The 25,633-nt window shown below is 42.4% G+C and overlaps 1 protein-coding gene across 4 annotated transcripts in view; it reads right to left on the bottom strand.

Moving 5' to 3' along the window:
* LOC119728202 (YTH domain-containing protein 1-like) overlaps positions 1 to 22,865 on the bottom strand; it is a 31,799-nt gene extending 8,934 nt beyond the window's left edge. Inside the window, exons 1-13 of one of the 4 annotated variants that reach the window (XM_038200331.1) lie at positions 22,653 to 22,865; positions 12,501 to 12,596; positions 11,269 to 11,852; positions 10,611 to 10,653; positions 9,319 to 9,546; positions 9,076 to 9,171; positions 8,427 to 8,474; positions 7,395 to 7,492; positions 6,683 to 6,791; positions 6,430 to 6,547; positions 5,753 to 5,837; positions 4,993 to 5,129; positions 171 to 238 (exon numbers count right to left, since the gene is read on the bottom strand). In XM_038200331.1, coding sequence (XP_038056259.1) covers positions 171 to 238; positions 4,993 to 5,129; positions 5,753 to 5,837; positions 6,430 to 6,547; positions 6,683 to 6,791; positions 7,395 to 7,492; positions 8,427 to 8,474; positions 9,076 to 9,171; positions 9,319 to 9,546; positions 10,611 to 10,653; positions 11,269 to 11,852; positions 12,501 to 12,596; positions 22,653 to 22,671 — 1,729 coding nt within the window. In that variant the 5' untranslated portion in view covers positions 22,672 to 22,865. The remainder of the gene's footprint in view (positions 1 to 170; positions 239 to 4,992; positions 5,130 to 5,752; positions 5,838 to 6,429; positions 6,548 to 6,682; positions 6,792 to 7,394; positions 7,493 to 8,426; positions 8,475 to 9,075; positions 9,172 to 9,318; positions 9,547 to 10,610; positions 10,654 to 11,268; positions 11,853 to 12,500; positions 12,597 to 22,652) is intronic. The other 3 variants (XM_038200333.1, XM_038200334.1, XM_038200332.1) reach the window with 3 other exon arrangements.
* Positions 22,866 to 25,633: the final 2,768 nt, after the last annotated feature.

Raw genomic sequence — 25,633 nt, 5'->3', positions numbered from 1 at the left:
TACAAATTTTACCTACAATACTTTGTGATAAGTTTGCTACACGTCCGCAGGAGAATGCATATCAGCAACCAAAAATATGCAACCATAATGTGCATGACCACTGTGCGCGCAAATTAACAATAACTTTGAACACCACTTCCAGGTCCTGGGTAACAATACAATCCACTTACGATCTCTAGGCATAGGTCTGCCCCTGCTTGGTCTACTGTCCATATACCCCTCACGACGTCGTCTGCTACTGTTCAAGGGCAAAAGAAACGGCTCACGTTTGATTATAAGTACAAAAATTGCACAATGAAATCGGAAAGAAAAACTGTGGACAACAGAACATGGAATGTCCATTGAGATGCCCTGTTCTAAGTGAAGTCACCTTCTTTTTCTGTTCCGAAAAGCATTTTCAGTGCCTTGCTTTCAATTCCTGTGAGGAATATAACATTTGCTAAGTTACAAATGCCATTTTGTGGCACTGGAGGTCTATAAATACACAGTATCATAATTACGCAGTATCATATTTCTTACGCATTGCTATTTCATTTCTGTCATTGCTGATAATTTCCTGAAATAGACCGATCCACTAGGCCGCGCTCTCTGGCACATTGCCAACAACAGGTGTGCCTCTCCTATGCATGTTCCAGCTGTGCGCATCAGTGTTGTAGTACTCGTACTCGTACTCGAGCCCATTGTTTCGGTACTCGTACTCATACTCATGAAAATGTATTGTACTTGTACGCGTACTCTTACTCACCAAAACATAATTACCCATAGTCATACTCATGACAAAGTACTCATACTCGTACTCTTGCAAATGTTCTCCCGCAAGAGTTTGTAGTAAAAAAATAAAGTTTTCTATTGTTAGGGAAGCTTCTGCATTTGTTTTTAATGCCTATTTCAATAGCAAAAAGCCCTGGAGTGAAAGCATTCGACCTAGTGAAATTTGCTCCTACTTGTGGAAAGTACTCATACTTGTACTCGTACTCGCGTACATCTTTTGGTACTCGTACTCAAGTGGAAAAAACCTTGTACTCATGATTAAGTACTCATACTCCTGCTCATTCTCATGGCAAAGTACTCACACTCATGGCAAAGTACTCACACTCATGGCAAAGTACTCGTACTCATGGCAAAGTACTCGCACTCATGGCAAAGTACTCGCACTCATGGCAAAGTACTTGTACTCATGGCAAAGTACTCGCACTCATGGCAAAGTACTTGTACTCATGGCAAAGTACTCACACTCATGGCAAAGTACTCGTACTCATGGAAATGTACTCGACTACAACACTGGTGCGCATCATACGCGCCTGTAAGCATCTCAGATTTTTGAGCTCGTGATTGGTTAAACATCATTACGCTGGGCTTCATGGATTGGTCTATTACGTTCCCACATTCACCAGTCATTTCTGGTTTTTCTTTTTTTTTTGGTACTAAAACATGCTGCCTTTTCCAAGAAATTGGGCAACCTTTTTTTATTTCTCAGTGTTTTCACACACCTTGACAAGACATTTGTTTTCTCCCAAACTGTTTTAAAACAGAAGAAATGCCAACAGGCTGCAATTTGGAAGGGAATTCACAAGGGCTTGTCACACAAAGTGTGCCAAAAAAACCATTTCGCAACTGGATTTGAGAAAACTGGTCCTTGGTTACAAATATAATCCTTGTGACTTTTGGTGACATAGGCCCACGTTTCTCAAACCCACTTTTAGCAGCATCTTTTGAAATGGCTCATCTTCCTTGCTTGAACTTCAAAGGTTACTCCTGCATTAGAATTTTAAGCTACCAGAATTTGAAGGTCATATTTTGGAAACAGGACTATGTTCACATAAATACACCCCATGTTGGCACATATTAAATGCAGGATTTTTGTTTGTGCCATTTTCACAAATTATCGTTCTACATTTCAGCATTTTGGGAGTTGGTAAATAATGACTGCCCCACAAGAAAAAGTGGGTTATTGTGACAGTGGGCAGTGTAGCCTTTACAATTTAACATACCAGATGTCTGCACAAGATGATATAAAGTCCAGGCATCGTAATTGTCCATGTTAGCACAACGGCATTTGATTTGAGAAAGTTCCATTTTTATCAAGATGTAACAATCCTCACACAACTGTGACCTTAATTGTCCACATTTGAAAATGTCCACTGATAAATGGTATTAGTCCAGTTGGGTGTTCTTCTTTGTAGTCATAGACTGAGTGATGTGCATTGTGGTGGATATTGCATGCCCACTGCTACATGTTACTCAGCATTCGTCAATTTCCTCCGTCATCGTTTATAAATCCATGTGTATATTTGAGCAACTTCTGGATACAGCTCTGAACACAGTCGGTAACTGCGCATTTCCCCTAAAGATTGGAAAGTTCAAACTACCATGCATGCAATCTGGTTTTGGAGAGTGCGCGCTGGAGTACTCCACAATGGACCGTGGGATACGTGTGGACTCAACGCCAACTACACACTGGGTTGTGAACATCAACTACGTGCTTGTTATCAGTGTCCTTCAAAGAAAATATCCTGTGACTGCATACATAGCAAATCCTTTCTGATTATGTGTTGAAGTGGTGGTGTGATATCTCAGTGAATAGTAACATCACGCCTAAAGACCATTTCCAAAATGAATTTCTACAAATCAGTTCTTGGTTTCGGGATGAAGACATTCCCCCAATATACAGTCCAGGTCAAACTACCAGTAAAACATGAGCAGAATGACCAGGTTGCAAAGGAAACCAGGCGTAACAGGCGACAGCGTTTGTAGATCTGAGAGAACCCTCTCCAGAATCCTCCATCAGATAGGGGCCACCTATGGGTACAGGCTCCGATTTCTGTCCCCGCACTTTCCCGCCAAATATGCAACAGCATATCTGCTTCAGCACCGACGCACTGTGAGGATTATTACAAAGGTGCTTAAGCACTCAGTGATGTAAAGTTCACTCCTAAGCGGACTGTCCTGTCTGGGGAAGAAACAATCAAACCACATATACAGTCCGTGGGGTGAGGAATCCTCGGGATTCAAAGTTTCAGCGGGAAGGGTTTTGACCGTTTCAACGACAGACGCTCAGCTGAAATTCTCACCCAGGGGGTAGGGGGAGAACTGGATAGTATCCGTCACCAATTCTGCTCAGAGAGTGGGGGGAAAAAGGTTAGCCTGACTGGTTAGTAATGATTAGTGAATGCATGGATACTACAGAATTGGGAGTGTACCGGAAACTATAATCATGCACGTTTACATTAAGGGGCTCTGTGACCTGCCAAGTTGGGTAGTGCCTGAAGGATAACATGCAATGTCACATCAGCAATAAGCAGACAAGGAGTGTGTGTTCCCAAACGCTTTCTTGTATGGGAGAAGCCTGTTTGTTGAATTTTGTGTACTGATTTTGAGATCTGTCAGAGAGATTTTCTGCGGTTATCTGTAGAAAAACATAAGGTCTGAAAACACAGAACTTCTGATCTCTTTTCTACATGTTCTACCTGTTTAAACAGGTTCCTGAACTGTTCCCCTGATCTCTATAGTGGAATCCGGTGACCAGAATTAGAGGCTTTTACTGCGGTGGTGTCACGCTCACGCGCAGGCTGCACGCGTTCTTAAAGACAAGGCGTACATGCATTTTGGTATTCCTATTGGTCGAAGGAGCCTGGAGAGCTTGTTGTACTACATGAGCGCGACTCGGTCGAGCATTGCGCCACTGCAGAAAATGGTTGCCGCCGGATTTGTCTACAGGTGCCTGTGTACTCAAAACAGACTTGTTCGAATAGAGTTTTTGTTCGGGGAACATAGGGACAGATATGTGTTTCTGATAGAAGCAATACACAATACACAGTGCGCCCCAAAAAGCTTGCCACTGAGAGGCCATTTTCACAGCGAGTAACAGGGAACAGTCGACATAAGTGCTTCAGTATTCCCTTTTGACATTTGACATAAGTGCTTTGGTATTCTCTTTGAAGAAGCGCATGGGGGGGGGGGGGGACGACGTGTGACATACATTTAATACAAGCTTCAAATACATTTCTGATTGTATGGTATCAGCTGTAAACAGTGAATGATTGAATACCAACTGCAGAATAGTACATGCAGGAGGTCGACTGTACATTTTTAAAAAGTGGCTTCTCTGAGGCGAACGCTTGGTGGCAAACTGTGCTGTGAATCACTCCTAATAAAGAAAGATGCCAAATGGAATCTTGGAAGGCTTTTATGGAATTTGGAGACACTCCATACAATACAAGGATGTAGTCTACACATGTGTGCCATCAAAATGGGCAACACACATATTCAAAACATTGTAAAAACATAAACACACTAAACAGCACATGGCAGACTTGAAAGCAAGTCTGAATTGTTCAACAGCAAAAATTTGCAACGAGTCCAAATGAATTGTCACGCTGCACGTAGTTGGTCATCAACTCTCGGAAAAAGGCTGTAGCATGTGCGTAACAACATAGTCTGACATGCTCAGTAGTGGTCTGACAGCCAGACTCAGATATGGCCTAAAGCGTTGCCAAGGATCTTCCATGGAGGTGACCTTGCTGATGTCAGTTGAAGCGCTCAACTGTCGAGCAATCCTCTGGGATCTGTGAAGCGTGACACAAGCACCATACTGCTTTCCTGAACAGATGATGCTGTGGAGGACGGTCTTTGCAATCTCGATGCACCTAATGGAATCACACACATTGTCCTCTCCTAGACAAGTCTCCCTCAGGAGAATACTCAGTTTGTTAAACAGGCTAACATTTTCATGTCCGACCTTACCGTAAACCGGCTACCATGCCGGCCTTTTTCAATACCTTACAGAGTTCTGTTGCAAAGGGACACAAACAAACACAGTTTATTTTGCCCATGTTCGGGGCCATGTGACCCCTCCGTTCTACTGCACAAGTCCATATCAACTCGATTGAGAGGCTGAAGTCCATCTTCAGGGGCCACATGACCCCTTGGGAGCGGTAGTGTCCATGAGAGTTGGAGTCCGTGTTATTAAGGCCATAAGGCTGGAGTCCTAACCTCAGTGGTTCGCGGTTCCGGCGGGTAGCCATCTCGCGGCGTCGGCGTCGAGCGTCCCGTAGGATCTCCACCACGTCAATGTGTTCGTCTTGCGGGAAGAGTCGACACAGAGCCTCACCACAACGTGTCTCGACCTCCTGAAAAGCAGAATGAATTGAAACCATTAACAAACAATCTACTTCAGTTTGAAATTTTCAGAGTACGGGTGGAACATCAACACCATCAAATCTGTCCATAAAAGTGGGACCGTCTTTTTAATACTCTATTTGCCTTCCAGTTTTCTCACTTAAAGAATCAAGGATTTTACGAAGAATCAATAGGACAAGGTCTCACAATCTATTTCATTTTACAAAACATTAGAGGTACTTGAGCACTTAATCACATCCCAGGAAGTTTCTATTTTAGAAATAATCTACGCATATTTCTGCGACTGCCAGCTATCTTTCGAGTCAACCATATACACTGAATACAAGCTACTGTTTGACATTTATAATGAGCTGCTATACAGAGATCAATATTCAGTGCCTGTTCAAATGCAAGGCACAAAAAGTTGCATGGGTCCTTCAACCATTAGAACCTGTCCTTTACTCATTGGCACTTGTATTACATTGTACTACAGTGTATTACATTGTATGCATTCCCTAAAACGATAAAACCACACTGTGCTGGGGCAGGTTTGGGTGGTACAGGGAGTAAACATGCAGGGTACTTTGGGCAGTACATGGAGTAATGGTTTAAATAGAAGGAAAGTAGGACCCACCTGTCCATCACGGCCTATCTTGACTGGCTTGTTGTCATTCCAACTGTTGAAGAGATGCCCAGTCTTGCTGAAAGCAAGCTCTTGCCTTGGTGGAGGAAATGAAGAAAAAAAGGATTTAAGATTCATAATTTGACAACAGACTCCAAGAAAAGCATCATTAGGTGAACACCAATAATCAAAGTCATGTGCAATAATGATAACAATGAGCAGTTAAACTCTACTCCCATCACAAGTCATGTCACAATTTACTCACAAGTCCAGTCACAAGTAACAGGGGCTGAATAATCAAGAAAGAAAATGCCTATGCCACAGTCACTTTGAATGGCTTATTGGATGACTTTTGATGAACTTGTGAATAACTTTACAATGACAATAGAGTAGACATGACAGACATTTGAATGTGTGCAGCCAGCACTCAGCTAGAGGCTATGGTTTGAGCACGTTCGGATAAAAATCAGTCATATGTTCATGTACCTTCTCTGCCCTACATTTAATGCAATGAGTCCCCCACACCATAGCTCACTAAATTGGTTAGTGTCATCTTGTGTTCCTACATAGAGCAGATATCCAGAATCTCCCCAAAAGCTAGTGTACTCCGTATTACTGTTGTTAGAAGTAATATAATTGTGGCAAACGATTTAGGATGGTTCTGAAGACTCTGAGATCATGGACTTTACCTTGTAATCCAGTCGATTTTGAAGACACCGCCGAGCACCGAACGACTCATTCCATTGGGCAGGACCCAGTTGATATTGGGGCCATCGCGTCTGGACTCGGACCTCATGCGGGCAAAACCTGATTGAGAAATGTAACGGTATGAGCAGAGTTACAATGACACACTGGAAACTGACACACAAAACATCCACTTGCTCTGGTAGTGCTGCCTCAGACTCACATAATTCCCCTTTTAAAAATGTTACCTGAACTTACCTTGGAATTTTCCACTTTCCTTGACGGAGAAAACCAGCAGGACATTGCGTGATTCACGGAATGCCTGATTCAGCATCTGCTCATTGTTGGGCAGGGTCGACCACACTCCCTGTTAAAACACAAGAACAAATAGTTTTACTGTGTTGCACTTTCACCTACACATTGAAAACTTCCGGGTACTTTGATAGAACTGTTTTGGGCTGGTCTTGGTTTATGTGCAGTGAATCATAATGGTAACCCTTATCTAGGGTTTATTTGTTACATTTTTGTAAATGTACGATGCGAGTGGCTATACTGGTTCCCGGAGCATATTCCAACAGACCCTTATCATGCTGTCACCATTTTAGTCATTTTCCCTGTATCCAATAACAATACAAACTGATAATGTTTTTTTGTGAAAAAAGGAACCAGACTGTTTTTCCTTCCAACCTCGCTTTGGTTTACGTTGATTTGAATGGGAAAAATCCACATGGCCGCAACATGATAATGGTCTATTGAGAGATTCGGAACCAGTGCGTAGCTTCAATTGTGTGTACACACACACAATGGCCAGTTTTTCCAACCATGGAGATCAGTAGCTGTAAACCGTGAAAATCTAAGGGCCTTTCATTAAGTCTCACTATTTGGTTAAAGACCGCCCTCTTTGGTTCACGCACAGATCCAATAGGGAATCAACCGAACTGGAAGAAGTTACTGGCTTGCTAGTACCCACCCGTGCCTTGGCCAAGGCCACATTCTCGTGGTTGTTACTCTTGATCAGGAAGTAGCGAGCGTCTCTGAACAGGTACTTGAGCTTGGAGGTTGGGTCTGCTGGGAAAACAGCAAAGACGGGGAACGCAAACAGTCAATGGCTTGGTCTTAGAAAGCGAAGAATTGTTGTTTAGTTTGAAAATGAAATTGAGGAACTCAGAGGGGATGGTGATGATGTCTTGGCTGTTACTTTACCATAGAAGAAAAAACATGTCACACTTTTCCGCATAAAAACCCACATTTCTGCTGAAAACTCTTCAAATGCCTGAAAGGGCATAACCAACACTAGTTGCTTGTACTATACCTCATACATATTCATGAGTGAGAGCCTATTTCTAACTGGTACATTCACCATCACGTGTCAGCAGCTACTTTGCTATTCACCAAGCTTGCATGCGAGGACTGAAGCACTGAGTAACACACATGTGAAGCAGACTATCCCCTGGGTTACCCATGCAGTAGTCGTCTACGTATACCCTAGCATTTATTGAACTATCGCGCGGGGTAGTCGCACGGGGTAGTGGAAAAGATAGCGGCAAACATACAATGTTTTACCGAGATATTATTTATGCGTAACTCCCTGAAATTTTGGTGTATATCTATGAAGTACAGTAAAACAAATATAACATGGTTTGTTTTGGGTGTATAGTTGATATTAGCTCCTCTTGGTATTGGAAGTTGACAATCATCATTATCATTGGGAAACCACAGCAGAGATGGATGAAACCAAACTCTTTCAGACTCTCTTGTCCGCCATGGCCGTAGTGATGTCATCAACGTGCTGGCTCACATCATTGCATACAGTGTCAACGTAGTTGAGGGGTCTCCTCATCAAACTAGTTGACAAACTAGTTCCCTTGGCTTCGCCTTGGGAACTAGTTTGTCAACTTTCAATACCTCAGGGAGTTAGTATCAACTGTCCACCCACAAACCATGTTATGTTTGTCTACCAAAACACATATTAAAGCAGCAAATGATAAAGTACATGTAATACCTTTACGAACTTTGCTTGTTGACTCCACTGGAACCTGTTTCTCATTTCCTGGAGAGAAAAAGTACTTTACAATTAGAATATCTCCATGTCTTCCTGTCTTTTTGTTAACATAATTTTGTGTCTAACAGGTCGTAAGGAAGGAATCACAAACAAGCTCAAAACATATTTTTCCCTGTATTAAATTGGATTGTTACTTTTATTTACTTTCAATCATTAAGTAGAACCTTAGAACATTCAGGAATCTTCACAAATCAAAATTCTGGTCCATCCAAAATTGATCCAATGGAAGGCTTATGTCATTCCAGTCACATGCTTCTTTTCAAATTTTGCTTCAAACACATGTTTGCATGGGATTTGATATCTCACAGTGAAATGCCACATTAGTTTTATGTAGCGCCAGTTTTTAGTGGATAATTTGGCAGAAAATTAACTATTTGAAGTATTCAAAATTCAATATTTGAAAAGGCCAAAACCCGCTGCCATGTCAGAGGTAAACAAATGTTCTTTTTCTTCTGTGTTTCCTCCTTAAATGTTATACGTTATGTTGATTTCCTGACCCAGACCTTTAAAAATGAGCCAAGTAAACAATCTTTTAGGGAAAATATGACTTCAAAATGTCTAAGTGATGGCCATGTGTTTGTGCCTCTACCTGATTCTTGACCACTGCCTTTCTTGCCAGATCTTTCATATACAATAGGGGAGATGGAACGCTTATGCCTCCTATGCTTCCTGGGCTTGTCCTCTCCTAAAGAATGTGGACGAGGAAAAAAAGATCAAGATTTTAAATCAGAAATCTTACACAATCTCCTTGAAACACTGGCACCAGCTCAATGAACGGCTGCCTGATGAGGAAAGAAGAAAAATCAAAAGGAACAGAAAGTCCAGTCTTTACCAGAATGCTCAGCGCTGACATCCGACAAGCTGGAATCACTTTCATCACTGCTGCTGGCCTCACTGCGCGTATCAAAGCCCTCCAGGTCCTGCGCTGTCACGGGATCTGTCTTAGTCTCCTCTGGTTCCTTGGCGTCTTCCGGTTTGACAGCTTCCTCAAAACCCAGACCCGGGATGCTGGGTTCCGGTTCCTCATTGCCGTCTTCCGTTTGCTTGACATTTTCCTCCTCTGAAAACAAAGATAAATGTACAAATATCAAGTACAAGGTGAACATTGCAATAGGCTCGGGGATGCTCCTACCTTCGGGAAACTCCTACCTATTGGAATGGATTTGAATTCCGAAGTAATGATTCTGTTCGTAAACAATTTAGAATTTTAGGGCAACAACTTTACCATCGTTTCCGATCAATTAATTGATCTCTGTTTGATTACAGTTTGGATAGGCTAATATTTTGTTGCACATGCCATTACAGGAGTAATTGCAGAATACCCAGCCAGCGAAAATTACCCCCTAAAAATAAATGGCTACGCAGTCGGAAAATGTTGCAGAAATGTCCAAAGTACATGTAGATGTCGGGAAGTGGATATGCAGATACAATATACGGGGTGGATTTGAGCGCTGGAGGGTCTAAAGAGGGCGCTATTTCTCTGTATTAAGAAATGCGGCCAGCATTGAATTGAATGGGGAGCAGGGGTTAAATAAATCTAAGTCCAAAGTAGGTGCTGGGAAGTGGATACGCGGATACGGGGATACGGGGTGGACTTTATTTTTTAGCGGAGGAAAATATTTTTGAGAACGAAGCATCCATTTCCATGTTGGAAAATAACGAAGGCAGAGACAACCTGAGTTGAAAGGGGAGCAGGGGAAAAACGTCTAAGTCCAAAGTAGGTGCCGGGAAGTGGATACGCGGATACAGGGATACGGGGTGGCACACGCGTGTGGTTTTGGTTGGGCATCCAAGCGTGACTCCGTATCCGCGTATCCGGATACGAGGTGGGATAGGTGAGTGGCGGGGTATTCTGCAATTGTGCCCCATTACATTTTCACACAAATCCAGGCCGGCTGTAACATCATATTTTTTTCAGCTGCATGAATTGGTGCCAACAAAGAAATATTCTTTCACTGATGCTTCGTGGCTCATTTTAGGAAACACGTTAATCCTAACCCTGCCTGCCAAATTTTGGCAAGTGCTTTTGCACCTGCTGAAAGGAAGCATTCATTTTCATAAGAGATTTAAAATCAATCAAATAATATATGAAGAAATGCATCAGGAAATTAAAAACGGACATACTGTGGACTGCATCCTCTGTATCAGCATGGTCAGGCTCCGCCTTCTATAAAGAAAAGAAAATATAAAAACAAGAAATGATTGCTGTTTTGAGATTCTGATATTAACAACATCTGTTTTCTTATTCAGAAATCTGACATTCCTGAATGCCGATCACCCCAACTTCATTAGATGCAGACACTAAGCTCATAAACCACAGCTGCACAACAAAGTGAACTGGTATCATGCTTGTTGCAAGACGTCGCATAAAATACAATCATAACATGCATTACATGATAAGATGTATTGTTACATTAATCCAAATTCCCTACTGTCTTTTACTAAGTACTGGACCAAGTCTGCCAAAATCCACCCATCACACTGCTTCCAATGCATTCTTTGCTATAGGCCTCCTGGCCCAAGTCCATCATACTCCATCAATATTTAGTCAAACAAGGCCTGCAAGACCAAGTCCCCCCAAATCTACCAAAATGGGGGGATGGATTTTGATGGACTTGGGGAGGTTAGGGTTAAGTGCCCCAGGCACTTTTGCTGGGGACCTTGCTGCATCCTCCCGAAAACCTCCATCGGCTCTACCCTCCTCAATTCTGCAAAATCCCTATTGATACCCCTGCTTAAGTTTGACTGATCTGGGCAGAGAGGGGACTAACGGCTCTTATACCTCTTCAGGAGCTGAAGTAACTTTCTTCTTGGTGGGTGTGCCTGATTTTCTTGAAGTCTTCAGTCTAGCCTTCTTGGGTGGAGGAGGAGAGGTCACAGGGTCTTGATCATCCTGTTTGTCCTCTCTCACATCCTCATGTTGGACTGATGGGGCAGCTTCCTCCCCTTTACCAGCTTCATCCTCTTCCTTTGCCTTAGCGGGCGTGGCAGTCTTCTTTGTTGACGGTTTACCACTTCCGCTTCTCTTCTGGGGTGTTTTCTTGGTAGTCGCCTTGGCATTGCTGCTCTTGGTCACTGAGGAGGCCTCTCCCGATGATGCCACCTTCTTGACAACTTTCTTGGTCTTGGGGGCAGTTGGGGTTGTCTTGGTCCCCACCGTGGGGGATTCCGTGTCACCCCCAGAATTGGCATCTCCTGATGTCTGCGAGGTGGATTTAGAGGTGGACGGTTTGGGTGTGGCCTTGCTTGCCGTTGTCTTGGTTGCTGATGTCTTTGTTGTTTTGGTCTTGGTAGTTTTAGCACTGCTTGTTCTGCTGGACTTGGGCGTGGTCCGTTTAGCGGAGGGCGGAGTCTGTCCTTTGGCTGCTGATTGAAATCAAAATGACGATTTCTTTCTTTCTTTCTTTTAAACGTAGGACACATTCATTGATAACTAGTCTAACTCCTATTCTCATGCCGGTAGTTATCGCAACATTTATATCCTTAATTGAATGTCCATCCTTTAAACCACTGCATTTGTGTTAACATTGAAAAAATGAAGGGTTCTTTTTACTGGTTCAACAACCCAAAACATAACTCCCTAAAAATGCACACGTAAAAAGACGGTCAAAATCCAATACTGTACAGTACGCCCCATTCTTAGTTTGGGACATGAAGGCATACATGCATGCACAGTAATAGTGGCTTGGACCAAATCCATCAAACTTCAAAATCCATCAAACTCAATTCCATCAAAACAGTGCAAAATAAGATGTTCAAATCAGAAAGATGGGGAAAAGTAAATAAAATACTTGATATAAAAAATGTACAACGTAATTTTGTGAGGTGTCCTTTTCTTCTCATGTTTGGTTCTTTAAAGTTTTTTTAACTTACAAATATCCCTGCCTTTTACATTTTCAGTCATTTGTGTGACTTGCCAGTTACACCTACAGTTCAGAAGAGATTTAAATATGCAACGGACACAAAACCGACTGAAAATATGCATATGAAAAAGTGGCTTGAAGCCAAAGTTACCGGGCTTCTTTTCAGCAGGTGATGTATCCATTTCTTCAGCAAATTCATCATCTACTGGAGCCATCAGATCCGTCAGCACATCCACCACATCCTCTCCTGAGACAAATAAATACAAATAAAGAAACTTGCCTAAGTAATCTTTTGTTTGTAGAATTACTGGTTTAATTTCAACAGAGATAAGAATGCCATGGTCCAGTGGTTGCAGTGTTTGATTCATGTATGGTGCGTCCGTTCGAACCCTGCCATAAACATGGTGTTTGTGCCCTTGAGCAAGACACTTAACTGCAATTGCCACTCTCCACACAGGAGTATGAACGACTACCTGTGAAGGTACAAATGTAGAGGACTGAATGTGCGCTGATATCGGCTGGCGCACGGTCTCGTGGCCTGATGAATGGGCGAACAATTGTAAAGCAATTGTATTTTTATTTCAAAAACACTAAGCGTTTGAGCATTTTCGTGACTTCGGTTGGCTGGAGTGACGTCACTGTCACTGGGCGCTAGCTAGCCCGACTGCATCTGGCCGTACAGTACTATCGCAAGCTCTATAGTACGGCCAGACCGCCAATGCTCCCCTACACGCTGAACTCTGATGTAGCGATTTTGCTACCGATTTTGATCGAGATTATCTTTTCATCCAGGACAGAAATTTCCAAAATTAAGGTTCCTAGTCATAGAGGAACTCATACCTTTTCGAAAAAATGTTCTTTTATCCCAAAATCTTCATCCATCTGGCCAAAAGATGACATTCAGTCATCATCGCCCACGACTTACTTTTGTTGATTTTTTTGCCACAACAAAATCGTTCAAACATCGGGATGAAAGTTAAGAAATCAAGTATATAAAATTTGGATTGACAAGATTTTACTGTTGGCTTTTATGTAGACAAATACTGGAGTCGACAATTAATAAGCTTACAAATTTACCCAGGAGCGCTATTATTCGCGCGCCAGAAACCGTGTAAAGGAGCGCGAAGGAGCGCGATCGCGCTCCTTAAAAATGAAGGCCTGAACAAGGTAAAAATATTGAAAATATTGCCTTATTGGTCAAAAAATAATTTTCGCCCGGTTTTGAGCACTTCATACCCTGGACTCCCTCCGTAACGTAGGGAGGAAAGGGAGTCCACTTGGGCTAACGTGCACACTGATTTGTGCACGTTTTTGGTGAAGTACACACAAACATGACAAAAAAGTTCATCTCAATGTGCATAAACCCATAGGCCTAATCGTCTTCGCATGAGTACCATGCGTACGGAGGTGTCCTCAACTACACAAACCCCAAGGTCACTAACGGTACATGTAAGTGAACCCGCATACCGAGTACTGAACTTGAGTAGGCCCTCGGTGAAAAAATAGGTACAACTATAGAATGCAGGGCCACTCCACTCTACATCCGCGCCTCCGTACGGCTGCGTGGAGGCGTGGAGCCGCAGTCGACCTACCTCCGAGAATTGCGCCCTCTATCGGCGCGCATCTCTGCAACTCCGCGCCTCCAGTGCCCCGCGTCTCCGCCCTCCGCGGCTCCAGTGCCCTGTCGCCCTCCTCCCTTCCTTTGCGAGGAAATTAAAAATGGATATGGATGCTTCGTTCTCAAAAAAATACCGCCGAGAATTGCGCCCTCTATCGGTGGCGCGCGTCTCTGCGACTCCGCGACTCCGTGCCCCGACACATGTACAAGCGCCCTCCCTTCCAATCATTGATGAGAAGACAAGTGCATTTGCTGCACTTTTTGCAGGTTTGCATATTATTATAGGCAGTGTATATTTTGCCGGAGACGGCAAACCTTTAGTAAACGTTAGTTTGCCGGATGTGCACTGAACATGCGCAGTATTGTTTTTTTGTACTTTAACATTTTCCGGTGACAAGTTTTAGTCTGGCTCCATGCCAAAATTATCGTTGTTACCTCGTATTCACAAGATGGGATTCAGACCATTTTATAATTTCGGACTTTATTTCCCTTTTAAAAAAAATCCTCCAGAGCCACAAATCTGAAAAAGAAAATGTAATACTCTGCAAAAAATGTTTGAGACATGTTAAAATAATAAAAGAAGAATATTCTTATTTATTTGGGGATGAGAAAAAAAAACCTTAAAAATGCGATGCGGTTGGAATCGAACGCGAGTCATCCCGCTTACTAGAGCCTTTGCTTAACCACTACACCAAATGTGCTACACAACTTTTGGTGGGAATTTAATACATCTTATAATTCAGTCCTATTTTAAAGAGTACAGCGCCCTCTGTTGATATGGATTGCCGCTGGCAAACCTTTAGTAATCGTTAGTTTGCCGTCATTACCTCCGGCAAAATATCCACTATCATTATTATATTGTAGCCTATTACTCCTATCCTCACATCGCCGGCCTCCATCAGGGCTCGATTTACAAAAAAAAAGTGGCATGCACTGGTGCATGTAGACCAAAAAACCTACATGCACCAAGAAAAACCCACATGCACCATAATTGACTTACACCCGTCTGCTTCTCTGAAGGCATTCTTTCTCTTTGAAATTTATCGAACTTTCGACAGACAGTACAGTAGGCCTACATAGCCTTTTTTACTCTATCATGCTCAAGCCTAGACCTGTGAACGTGGTGTTGTATACAAAGCGGCGAAATCGATCCGCCATACATAATTTCGTACATATGTTCAGTACTCGCCTAGAAATCTAAATTTGCCTTCCCGCGTGTTCAGGATGTGTCATTTCGACGAAATTTGCCGTCGATGAAGACCCATACGAACGTGTAGAAATTAGATTTTAACCTGACAAGTGACCAGGGTCATTTGCGTGCAAAATTATCGGAGCCCTCCGAGCTACCCGCCTGCTTCATGTAGCGCATATGATAGGCCTGCGTCAGATTGGCCAATAACGAGACCACGCGATAATAATAATTTGGAATCGCACTTATGATCCGGACATATTATGATCCGCAGCATGTATCACGTGGTAAATCACATGCATGATCGGAGGAGGTTGCATGTACGTCAAGATTTTACCTCGTACTTTGAATCTGCTGCGACTCTGTGAGCATGGTGCGAGGTAGCTGGAGTTACCCAGCCCTGAGTTTTATCATTGGGTTGTCATCTAGGGCTGGAGCGCATTTTTCTCAAAACTTGTAGTATTTGCAAAAAAAAATTGGAAAATGTTCAATTTTGTCCCCGTTACACACTAATTGCAACTGCAACTCACCCCAAACTTGCCTGGAATAACCATTACACAGGTCCTTGAAGTAAAAAACGATCCACGATGAAGATTCAGCCTACAATTGCAGTGAAAACAGGAGGAATAACCGCTAACTTGACAACCTTGCTGGATTGGCCAGGACCGCTATTGGTTTGTGCACAAAAAAAATTGTGTACAATGAATGGCAGTCGATTAACAGGCACAGAGAGCGATCGCTGTCAACTACTCGTTTTTGCCGGCTGCGCTGGCTGTTGGCGCCTGACGTCACGCGGAAGCGTAACACCCGATGACTGTTTCATGCACTAGTATAAGGTTAACCACTCGCATCACAGCTTTGGTACTGGAACCGCAACCAATAGTGCATGAAACAGTCATCGGGTAATACGCTTCCGCGTGACGTCAGGCGCCAACAGCCAGCGCAGCCGGCAAAACGAGTAGTTGACAGCGATCGCTCTCTGTGCCTGTTAATCGACCGCCATTCATTGTACACAATTTTTTTTGTGCACAAACCAATAGCGGTCCTGGCCAATCCAGCAAGGTTGTCAAGTTAGCGGTTATTCCTCCTGTTTTCACTGCAATTGTAGGCTGAATCTTCATTGTGGATCGTTTTTTACTTCAAGGACCTGTGTAATGGTTATTCCAGGCAAGTTTGGGGTGAGTTGCAGTTGCAATTAGTGTGTAACGGGGACAAAATTGAACATTTTCCAAAATTTTTTGCCTATACTACAAGTTACGAGAAAAACTCGCTCCAGCCCTAGATGACAACCCAATGATAAAACTCAGGGCTGGGTAACTCCAGCTAGGTGCGAGGAATAATTTATGGATTTATAAAAAAAGATATAACACGTTTGTACACTATCTGTCTGGTCAAGTATTCAACAAACTTTATTCTTATTTTCACTCACTGGTAGGCCTAAAGCATGAAATGAGTATTTTGGTGGCTAAAAAAGTTACATGCACGTCGTGCATGCTCAGTAAAAAAGCTACGTGCACAAGCAAAAATCTGTACATGCACTGATGCATGCGTGCACCCGGAGCCCTGGCCTCCATCCACGCCTCCAAGCAGAATAAAAAAACCTTGCTCCGGCGTGGCCCTGCATTCTATAGTTGCTCCAAAAAATATATATATAGGTAGGCCTAGGGTTATTCAAAAACATATTTAGATTTCAGTGTCGGAAATACATGCCAACCCATGTCCACAATGGGAAATTAAACATTTAACGACCGACCGCTGCTCGCGCCCTCGGAGGCCGGCCCGGCAGTCAATTTCGTTGCCCTGCCATGCCTGCGGCAGGCCCAACGCGGAAAATCACGCTGCCTGGCAAAGCCATTAGATATTGAATGTGGTTCTGTGGTAGGCGACCGCGCAACCGCGCGAGGGCGCTGTTCATTTTCCAGCGCAAAATGCCTATGGAAACGCGTAACGAAAAAATGGCCCTGAACACCATACATAAAACAGCCGTTTATCACTATCACATTTCAGTAATGGTTGTTTAGTGTCACTCGTCTGAAAATAGAATCTCCGCACATCAAAATGGTAGGTGTTTAGTTGGCAGACGATCGAGTTGTCTTTGGTAAATCTTCTGTCCAAGATTTTAGCGTAGAATTTCTAATTGATGTCAACTTTATTCATCTTTATATGCATGGATTTCTTGTGTATTTTATGTTTCTTTACTAGAAACTGTATTTATTTGAAAGGAAACTGTAGCGCGACTGGAGATATTTGCAGTGAAATATAGTTTACGCGGGAGGTGATTTCTGACCGTGTCGGGACAAAGTTTCGCGGGGGCTTCGAAGCGCGCGCCCGGCGGGCCCGGCGTCATTGGCGTGTGCTGGCTGCGCAGTGCGGTGTTCTTGCATAGCATAGTGTTACTCGCAACTGTGAATGCTAGTTTGTCACATCGATCGTGCCTTGTGCCTCTATATCTTCTCCTTCTTGCCCCAACATTCCCAAACCTCAACAAGTTAGTGACAATCTTCAATTGGTGAGTTTTTAATGATCTTTTTCTTAATTAAAATTTTAATGCAAGGGAAAAAAAGGTTTGTTAATTTTTTTTTTTTTATCGATGATGATGTCTTGATTAGGTCCTGGACTGGCTTTTCAGAACTTTCATAGTTTCAAGGGTTATCAAGCATTATTATTATTATTTTACTTTGCTGAACAAATAAAAGTTTAAGTTTAACATAGGCCTATAGTTGAAAGTGAAATTGTGACAGTAAAAAATGAACTGTTGGAGTAAATTCATGAATTGTTTTATTCATGTATTTTTCTTCTACATTTATTTTTTACTGGCACATTAAACATGGGTTAACCACCCGCAGGGGAACCCCTGCTCAATTTTTCCCCACTTTTTTAGTATTTAAATATTTTGCCTAGCCCTACAATTCAAAGTGGGTTAACCACGCATGGGGGACCCCTGCTCAATTTTTCCCCATCTGTTAATTGTTTGGAAGTTTAGACCTATTAGTCAAAAATGGGTTTACCACCCGCAGGGGAACCCCTGCTCATTTTGTTTTCTGTGGTTGCCTTTAGTACTCTTTACCAAACTAGTTTTAATATGAGAAGGCTTTCCTGATAATATTGTTAAAAAGAATTATTTAATATTTATATCAATTGGATTGTCAAGATTTATGTATGGCATCTCCAAAATTATGACGTTTCATCTTTATTTCTTTTGTAGGAAAATGGATGACATTGGCACATTCTGCTGTCAAGCAGGAATATCCCTCAAAAACATGCAAAGTAAAGAACCCTGTCTTCTGAAAGAGCCCCTCTCCAATGGTGCTGCCCTTGAAATTCTGAGCCTTATGGACAGAGGACACTCACAAGATGATGTGTACTGTATCATCAGAAAGATCTACCAAGATAATGGAGCATGGACTGAGCCATCAAAAGCCTGTTTGCTATCAGCTCTGCACCGTGTGAAGACAAAAGTAAAACTGTTGAGGAAAAATAAGTCTCACGTGACATCAACAGAATATCTTAATTCGGATTTTTCTTTACCGAAAACACCTCGAGATCTCGTCCACTCACATCCCAAACAAAGAAAACATAGGTGTGAGCAATGCAGTTGCCTTGAAACAACCACAGAGCAATTGGCAAAAGAACTTCAAGAAAAATCCAAGGAAGCTGAAACAGCAACTTTGAAAGCAGCAGCAAGTGAAGCAACAGCAAACAGATTGGTGATGTGCATAAAGAAGCTGAAGCAGACAATAAGACGGAGAAACCTACTCACACAGAAGTTGAAGCAAGAAGTCAAGCAGACATCCAATGCAACTTCTAAAATAAAATCACTTCGATCTGAAGTAAAAAACCTCAAAACACGAGTCAGAGAGCTTCAACAGCAAAAACGGAACTTCAGAAACTACTACAGCAAGAAGTACAAGGACATACGTGAAAAGAGTCCTCAAAGTCCACCATCAGGTGATGATCTCCTTCAAAAGCTTAATGAGACTAAAAACAAGGTCACAGAGCTAGAAATTGAGAAAGATATGTTGAAAGAGCAATTGGAGGAGCTCAAAGCTGAAGAAATATCAACACTGCGAGATGGTAAAACATTCAACTCATCTGTGAGGGAATGCGTCTTCTTTTGTACAAGTCGTCAGGTCTCTGCCACGAACATTTCACCAGTGATCCGTTACTGTGTTGAAAAATTCAGTGGAAAACAACTCGGAAAACTACCAGATGCAAGCACTTGTGAGCGAATGGTTCCCGAGATGAGAGAGATCTCAAAAATCCAGCTAGGGGAAGAGCTTATGTCATCAGTAGACACTACATTAAAATATGATGGCACCAGCAAAAAACGACGTCACTTCAGTGAAGTACAGATTGCTACTGCAACAGATACATTCACTGTGGGCATAAAAGAAATAGCACGTGGTGACGCAGAGTCCTACGTGGAATCAATCAATGCGTCAATTGATAGTGTCGCAACTTCCTGTAAACAACCAGGGTTGAAAAAGACCATCCTCAGTAACATTGCGAACACTATGACTGACAGACATATTGTGAACAAGTGTGCTAACCAAAAGCTGGGGAATGAAGCTGACAACACAACCATCAACAATTTCTACTGTGGCATGCACCCATTAGATACGTTTGCCAAAACGGCAGACAAAACAGTTAAAGCATGGGAAGATGAAGTAAGCCCATCCTCAGGAACAACTTTGAGCTTCAGAAAACGAGGATGTAGTGCAGCTTTCGCCCTCATCCAATCAACGTGTCGTCTGTGTTTCAAAGATGGAGCAGGCCTCCCATCCGAAATTAAAGCCCACCTTCACATGAATGGTGTAAAGAAAAATCCACTACAGCCAATAATGGGAAGCCGTTTTCATGTTTATTTTCTTAATGCTGGTGCATGTTTTTTTCTTAAGGGCTTTCTTTTGGATTTCATCACCAAGGTCTGGGCTCCTACCAACGACTGTCTGAGAGCAGTGAAGCATGACCTAGACACTGAAAACTGCATAACCGCTTGCAGGGCACTTGGGCTAATCGGGAAATATCTGACAGGTCCGTGGATGAGGTTGATCGAGAGTGATGTTGGAATTTTGGAGTTAAACCAATACTACTGTGAAGCTGTGGAAACACTGAAAGGGTGGTCTGATGATGCCAGCGCTGTTGTCAAAGGATGTGCCCCTCCTGTATTTGGAGATATCTCTATGATCAAAGATGATGTTTTCACAGCACTAACCAAACCATCAAGCTCGGATAAGGCTACCTCTCAACTGCTTCAGAGACTCTTCAAGAACATATGTGAGGACTGTAACCGGCAGCTCGCAGACCAACTTCCAGGCGGCAAGTACAATCAACCCAATAACGACCTTCTGCAACAGGCACGCTCCTGCATCGGACATAACATTAGCGGAGAACGTGTCTTCGGTCAGCTAGACTTTGAAATCAAACGAGCACCAAATGCCAACATAACATACAGTGAATCAAAAATTATGTATCGGAACAACGACACCGAAAGATGGTTTTCATCTTCAGACAAAAAGGAAGTCCTACTTGAACAAGCAAGGAAACAAGCAAAACTTAGCCAGGAAGAAGACAGACAACACCAAAAGCAAGTTGACCAACTACGTAAGCAACAGCTGGAAGACAAACGAAATGATTTGGTACAGAAAGATGACGATCTAAGAGCATCAAGGGAGACTTTGCTAGAAGACATAACCAAACATGGGGGACTATGGAAATCTGAAAAGGACATGAATCAACATTTGAAAGACAAGTCCAGAACACAGCAGGTGATTGCTGTTAAGTTACAGCTAAATGTACGCAAAAAAATTCTTCAGCAGAAAGCTGGACCAGAACTGTTTGCATTTTCCGCTAACAAACGGACACATTCGCTGGAAACACTCCAAGCAAATTTGTTAAAACTGATCCAGGCTTCCAGTTCATCTGACTCCACACACATAGAACAAGTCCTGGGAAACCCATCATCACTGATTGGAAGAACTATCACTCACCTGTGGAAAGAAGAAAAAGAAGAGGTTTGGTGGGAAGGAGTTATTGCTTCAAGGGTGCAAGGCACTGATGAGTTTTTGATAGAGTACCAGGAAACACATGGAGAAGACAGTTTGGCGAATGTTTATTTAGAATTATCAGAAATCATTGCTGATATAAGAAGTGGAGATCTGAAATTTACTTGAAGACTTAAGGTAGGTAGAATTTTATTTACAAAAATAATACTAGAGAAATAACCAAGCCCATTTGTATCCAAACTTAATACTTGATTTGTATTGTAAAACAATAAAATCAAAAATGACGCCGGGCCCGCCGGGCGCGCGCTACGAAGCCCCCGCGAAACTTTGTCCCAACACGGTCAGAAATCACCTGCTGAAAATGTAAGTTGTAAGTCGTTCAAGGTATGTTTGTAATTTAAAGTGTGTCGGAAGTTGCTTTAACTTTTTTAAGAAAACTAAAATGTTAACCTTTTTGCCTCTTAATCATCTTTTCAGCTCTCACCTTTATCATGACTCAAGACTCTGTACTGATGATGTGACACTTTGTTTGTGTGCAGCCGGCCTGGTGGGGACCACCGTTTTGTAGCCTCATGGAAAAGTACACAATGTGTGACATCGTCAGTACAGAGGCTTATTGTTATGTGTTATACTCAATTGTAAGTGTATGAATATTTTACCCCTGACCTTTGACCTCTGCAGATTGACCCCAAACCTCGACCTTGACCTGACCTTTGGACTATCTGACTTTTGTATTGTCATCACTGGACGTTACTATTAAATACAAGTTATACAACCATCATTTTTAACTTCACCGTGACCTTTGACCCGTGACCTTTGACCCGTGACCTTTGACCCGTGACCTTTGACCCGTGACCTTTGACCCGTGAACAATTTGTTGACCTTCGGCTTAAAAAGCAGACCACATATGAAAACTGTTATTAAACATGGAGAAGTAGCCATGTACATAATGATGCCTTGTAAAAACTATGCATATGTACTACAGTATACATAGTTATGCATTGGTTAATTAGCATTGCAGTGTTACACATTTGTCATATGCAAACGCGTGTAATTAAGTGTTTATATAAGGTGACGACATGTTCATGTTAAAATCGTTGTATCGCAGCAACCTGACACCCCACAGAATGCATATTTACATTAAAATGTAGCTATTGACTTGCTCTTTCAAACCAGATAAATCACTAATCTAATAAATGTATCTGAAAAATTTATACATATGCCTATCTGTGGGATAAAAATTAACTTTGACTTGAAAAGAATCGTATCGTTTCGGAGTCATGTCACGCACGTACTCTACTTTTTATTCTGATGGTACGAGTCGTCTTAATTGAAGGTACGAGTCGTCCAAGGTACGAGTTGTCCAAGGTACGAGATGTCCAAGGTACGAGTTGTCCAAGGTACGAGTTGTCCAAGGTACGAGTTGCCCAAGGTACGAGTTGACTCGAAAGCGTTTAAAAAAGTCCACTTCTCTTGTGTGTCGCATCTCACCTTTGTCCTGCTCCGCCATCTCTTTTCAAAACGCCTCCTTGTGACCCTTGGTTTTATCTGTTCAGCTTCCAAGCTCGGTTGAAAAATACTTTTGGTTGCTGCACCTGTAATTTTCGACGCAAAATTCATCAATTTTTACTAGACAAGAAAATGGCGCACGCACAGTGAGCGAAAAATGGCGTCCACAACATGACGTCATCACGCGTAAAAGGTCACTGCATAGGTCACATCTGCTAGACTTGCAAAGAGCCGTTGTGGCCGGGTGCAGATATCAGTGGTGAAGATTTGCAAATCGACTCCCACAATGATAATTACTCGCGCAATGATAATTACGCGTATCCAAAAAAAAATATCAAAAATACTCCCAACTCTCCAAGGTGGTTAAGACACACATCAAATTAAAGCTTATTTCGTCATCTTTCATTTCCTTTATCATTTGCGGGGGTTAACCGATGACTTTTAGTAGAAAATTCCATCCAAACATGATAAGCCGTCCTGAAGCCCATCGCCAATTTGGAAATGGACGCCTACGCTCCACTGCAAAATAGAGCAATTTTAGGGCCTAATTTCATCCAAATTTCACAGAATTGCGAGTTCGCAGTCCTCTGCACGGCCTTCACCTTTAAATGCTCTAATACCTGAGAATTTGAGTGCATACAAACCGTGAATTGGCCCATGTAGGTAATATTTGGACTATTTACAGAGGCTGCACCCCTGCACAAACTTCTGCCTTGCCTTCCTCCCTAGCTTGTTTGCTTCAGGATGGAAGAACTTGTTTTAATCGATGACCAATCTCGTTCAGTGGCCCCTCGAGAACTACCTCTAGTCCCCAGGCGCGGATCCGCCGGGGGGGGGGGGGGGGGTCAACCCCCAGCTCTGTCAATATGTTTTTCATAGAAATTACATAAAATAATGCGACTGACCCCCCACCCCCCCCCCCCCCCCCCACCCCCTGCTCTGACACCCAACAAAAATTGTACTGGTAATAATGTCCGCCTGTGCACAGAATTCGGACAGAGCCAGCTTGGTTAGGGTAGGCCTATTTGTAGACTGTTCTGTATGACAGTCCTATAATATTAACGGATGGTCGGATTTGAACAGCGCCCCCATTGAAATCATGGTACGAGCCCCCCTCCCCCTATTGAATGTCGGAGGTCAAGTGTCCGGAGAAAAAAAACCGTCTACATTTCAGAATATTTTGCTGATACCCCTCCCCCCTGCAAAAATTTCTGGATCCGCCCCACTCTATAAAAAAGTTCATCCTTGTTGTTGATAAAAAATAGTTGAACCAAGAGCAGGCAAAAAATTGCAGGATCAGGGGCATTGTGTCAGGCTATTGCTGTGGCCTTAGTACATCTCAGGAAAATTCGAATAACCCAAAGAAGAAGAACAAATATCATGATACGCTATACAGGGTGTTGGTCTGCTGGATGAATAAACACTTTGGTTATAAACCCAAGAGCCCAAAAAACCTATTTTTACAATCTCGGTAATATGGTTTTACCTCATCCACTTCAAGTCTAATTTCCAGGGAGACACTGTAGGAACTAGACGATTTAGCGTGAAATCACTCTAATTTTAAATTGAAAAAAGAAAACACGGTCGGGAAAGCCTGAGTGAAAAAATCCATCTATTCCATTGAAAACATTTCACTCCCATTCGTCTTTTGGTCCTTGTTTCACTCGGACGAAGTGTACCCTAAATTGAATGCATTTACCCTCTTGGAACCGAAAGGCCAATGCCTTCATTATTTTAAATGCCATAGACACATCGCGATTCATTACCTATTTTGTTTCCCACCAAAAATCCAGCATTGATGCGATGTGGGAGCCTCAATTCCTCGGAGCAGTCTTAAAGGGAACATGCAAGGATTTTCATTTTAATGCAATCCTTGAAATGTACATTGTGTCCCCGTGCTTTAACTTTATTTCTAATCTTCATATTTACAATTGGCGCTGTTTTGGTGTCTTTTTTATGCTAATGAAAAATACCTCATTTATGAGTAAAACCTTGACGTCATCAAGGCAAACATTTCACTGTCATGCACATCCAGTTTTGACAGCATAAAAAGCCACCAGATTTTTTAGGGTTTCTGTGGTTACTTGGTGCTCTCAGTGATTCATTCTTATTACCTCCGCCAAGGAGGTTATGTTTTCATCGGATTTTGTTTGTTGGTTATTTGGTTGGTTTGTCTGTTAACAAAAGTTAGGGGGGGGGTTCCTTGGTAGTACAAATTGCCAGATTTTGCAAGTGTTCCGGATCTGGATCGAGGAAGTTTTAAGGAATTTTTACCATGTACATGTATTTTTTTTTGGGGGGGGGGTTACATGTATTGACATTATGGCGGGGAATTGTTTATCATTGGTGGAGGTTTGCGCTCTCTGGGTGCTTTCTCGTTTCAGTATTAGGCCTACATGACAGTATAAGACAATGAGAAAATTATGCACAAATAATGTAATCAATAAAAAGAATTATGGGTTTACAATTTAAATTGCTAGTGTGTTCCTAAAGTGACATCACAGCAACAGCACCCACAGGTAATTGTCAGGAAAAGCATAAAACATTTTAATTGTTTCAAAACGCGCACTTTACACACATATTATTTTTTTAACCAAAAAGGGATGTTTGATAACTTGTGTACATTCGAGACGAATTGATATTCTACGATCAAGTGTTTTAGAATGGTCCAGTGGAATAATTATATAATTATCATGCCAACGCGCAACCACCCTCAACCAGCATAATCCTCTCCCCAGGTACAGTACCATAATTATGTCTCCAATTCCCCCAAATGGCTCTCAGAATTTTGAGTTTATAACTTTTATTCACGAGTTCCGTCGGCGGACGGATTTTTGGCCTACATGTATTTACTTGGTTGCACCCCTATAGCAAGCTTATAAAACGCCCTCTGCGATAGAGCCATCCTGGCAATTGAGATGAGGGCGCTGTACGAATCCCGTTTAATGAAGCAGTTCAATTCA

The sequence above is a fragment of the Patiria miniata genome, unplaced genomic scaffold (genome assembly GCF_015706575.1).
Source record: "Patiria miniata isolate m_02_andy unplaced genomic scaffold, ASM1570657v1 HiC_scaffold_20, whole genome shotgun sequence".
In the NCBI taxonomy this organism is placed as follows: Eukaryota; Metazoa; Echinodermata; class Asteroidea; order Valvatida; family Asterinidae; genus Patiria; species Patiria miniata.
The sequence above is the reverse complement of the archived record's forward strand: the minus strand, read 5'-3'. Positions and strand labels throughout refer to the sequence as shown.